The 2,501-nt window shown below is 63.3% G+C and overlaps 1 protein-coding gene across 1 annotated transcript; it reads right to left on the bottom strand.

The window, feature by feature from the left end:
* Positions 1-838: 838 nt before the first annotated feature.
* Positions 839-2,153, bottom strand: LOC111869735 (octapeptide-repeat protein T2-like; the record flags this gene model as incomplete). The annotated part of the gene is made up of 2 exons (XM_023861470.1): positions 1,944-2,153; positions 839-1,107 (listed from the first exon to the last, which is right to left on the bottom strand). Coding segments are annotated over exons 1-2 (479 nt in total), but the record flags the coding sequence as incomplete, so codon positions are not given.
* Between the last annotated feature and the right edge of the window lie 348 nt (positions 2,154-2,501).

Here is a 2,501-nt window from a genome sequence, read left to right as displayed (position 1 = left end):
CCTTCCTGCCTTACTGTCTCCCGGCCTTAATGCCTGGCTTCCTTTCGGCTTGAATGCCTGCCTGCCTGCCTTGCGGCTTGCTTGTCGGCTTGCCCCTTACCTGCCTGCTTGTCGGCGGCCTTGGATGCCGGCCTGCCTGTCTGCCTAGCTGCACGCACACTTCTCTGCCCGCCTGCCTCTCAGTCTACCTGTCGGCCTTTTTGCCTATCGGCCGGTCTGCCTGGTATCAGGCCGGACTGTCTCCCGGAGGCCTTCCTGCCTGGCTCTTTTCTAGGTTACCTGCCTGTCTGATTTCCGGCCTGCCTGGCTGCATTCTGGGCGGCCTCGCTTCCTGGCGGCCTGCCCCTCTGACTTTCGGCCTGCCTCGCTTTCTGGCGGCCTGCCTGCCTGGCTGCTTCTCTGCCTGCCTGCTTGGCGGCCTGCCTGTACGTTTGTAATCCCGTCCACCCAACTTACACATAATTGTATGCCTCTGCATGCCTTCTCTTCCGGCCTCCCTGCAAGCCGTCTTGCCTGCCATCCGGCCAGCCTACCTTCCATCCTGCCGGCCTGCCTTCCTTCCGGCAAGCCTGCCTTCCATCCGGCCGGCCTCTTTTCCATCCGGCCGACCTGCCTTCCATCCGAACGGCCTGCCTTCCTGCCTGCCCGTCCGTCCAGCCATCCACCCAACAGCGTACATACTTGTCTGCCGGTCCGCCTGCCGTCCGGTCCGCCTGCAATCCGGTCGGCCTGCCGTCCGTTCTGCCTGAATGCCCATTCTCCTGCCTGTCTGGCTGCCTTCCAACTGTCGGCTTCCCTGTCCGTCTACACATTTGCCGTCCACCCACTTGATACATACTTGTGTTCCATCTGCGTGCCTGCCTCCTTGTCGGCCTGCCTCTGCTTGCCTGCTTGTCGGCGTGCCTGAATATCTGCTTGCGTGCCTGGCTGCCTCCTGGTCGGCGGGCCTGAATGCCGGCCTTCCTGCCTGCCTACATGGTTTCCGACCTTCCTGCCTGCATGCTGGCCTGCCATCGACCCAGCCTGCCTGGCTGCAAGCCTGCATGCTGGCCTGCCTTCGACCCAGCCTGCCAATCTGTCTGCCCGTACGTCCAGCCGTCCACGCACCTGCAAACCACCCACCTCCATACATACTTGTCTGCTTCTCGGCCGGCCTGCCTCCCGGAGCCTTGCCTGCCAGCCTATCTACAGGCCTGCCTGGCATCTTTCGGCTTGCATGCCTGGCTGCCTTGCGTCTTGCTTGTCGGCTTGCCTCTATACCTGCCTGCTTGTCGGCGGCCCTGGATGCCGGCCTGCCTGTCTGCCTAGCTGCACGCACACTTCTCTGCCTGCCTGCCTCTCGGTCTACCTGTCGGCCTTTCTGCCTATCGGCCGGTCTGAGTGGTAGCCGGTCGGCCTTCCTATCGGAGGCCTTCCTGCCTGGCTGCTTTTCTGGTTACCTGCCTGACTTCCGACCTGCCTGGCTGACTTCCGGTCTTCCTGGCTGCATTCTGGCGTGACTCGCTTCCTGGCGGCCTGCCCCTCTGACTTCCGGCCTGCCTGGGTGTCTTCCGACCTGCCTGTCTGGCTGCCTCTCTGCCTGCCTGCTTGGCGGCATGCCTCTCCCTGCGTACACCCGTCCACCCACCTTATACATAATTGTATGCCTCTGCCTGCCCTATCTTCCGGCCTCCCTGCAAGCCTTCCTGCCTGCCATCCGGCCGGCCTGTCTTCCATTCGGCCGGCCTGACTTTATTCCGAACGGCCTGCCTTCCTGCCTGCCCGTCCGTCCAGACATCCCCCCAACAGCATACATACTTGTCTGCCGGTCCGCCTGCCGTCCGTTCGGCCTGCCGTCCGGTCCGCCTGCCGTCCGTTATGAATGCCTGCCGATCCTCGTGCCTGTCTGGCTGCCTTCCAGGCTGTCGGCCTCCTTTCCGTCTACACATTTTCCGTCCACCCACCTGATACATACTTGTGCCCCTCTGCGTGCCTGCCTCCTTGTCGGCCTGCCTCTGCTTGCCTGCTTGTCGGCGTGCCTGAATATCTGCTTGCGTGCCTGGCTGCCTCCTTGTCGGCGGGCCTGAATGCCGGCCTTCCAGCCTACCTACATGGTTGCCGACCTGCCTGCCTGCCGGCCTGCCAGGCTGCAGGCCTGCCTGCTGGCCTGCCATCGACCCAGTCTGCCTTCCTGCCTGCCCGTACGTCCAGCCGTCCACGCACCTACCATCCACCCACCTCCATACATAATTGTCTGCTTCTCGGGCGGTCTGCCTCACGGAGGCCTGCCTGCCAGCCAATCTGCAGGCCTTCCTGCCTTGCTGTCTTTCGATCTGCCTGGCTGACTTCCGGTCTGCCTGGCTGCATTCTGGCGTGCCTCGCTTCCTGGCGACCTGCCCTTCTGCCTTCCGGCCTGCCTGGGTGTCTTCCGGCCTGCCTGCCTGGCTGCATCACTGCCTGCCTGCTTGGCGGCCTGCCTGTCCATGCGTACACCCGTCCACCCACTTTCTACATAATTGTAT

The sequence above is a fragment of the Cryptotermes secundus genome, unplaced genomic scaffold, assembly GCF_002891405.2.
Source record: "Cryptotermes secundus unplaced genomic scaffold, Csec_1.0 scaffold16199, whole genome shotgun sequence".
Lineage (NCBI taxonomy): Eukaryota > Metazoa > Arthropoda > Insecta > Blattodea > Kalotermitidae > Cryptotermes > Cryptotermes secundus.
The sequence above is the reverse complement of the archived record's forward strand: the minus strand, read 5'-3'. Positions and strand labels throughout refer to the sequence as shown.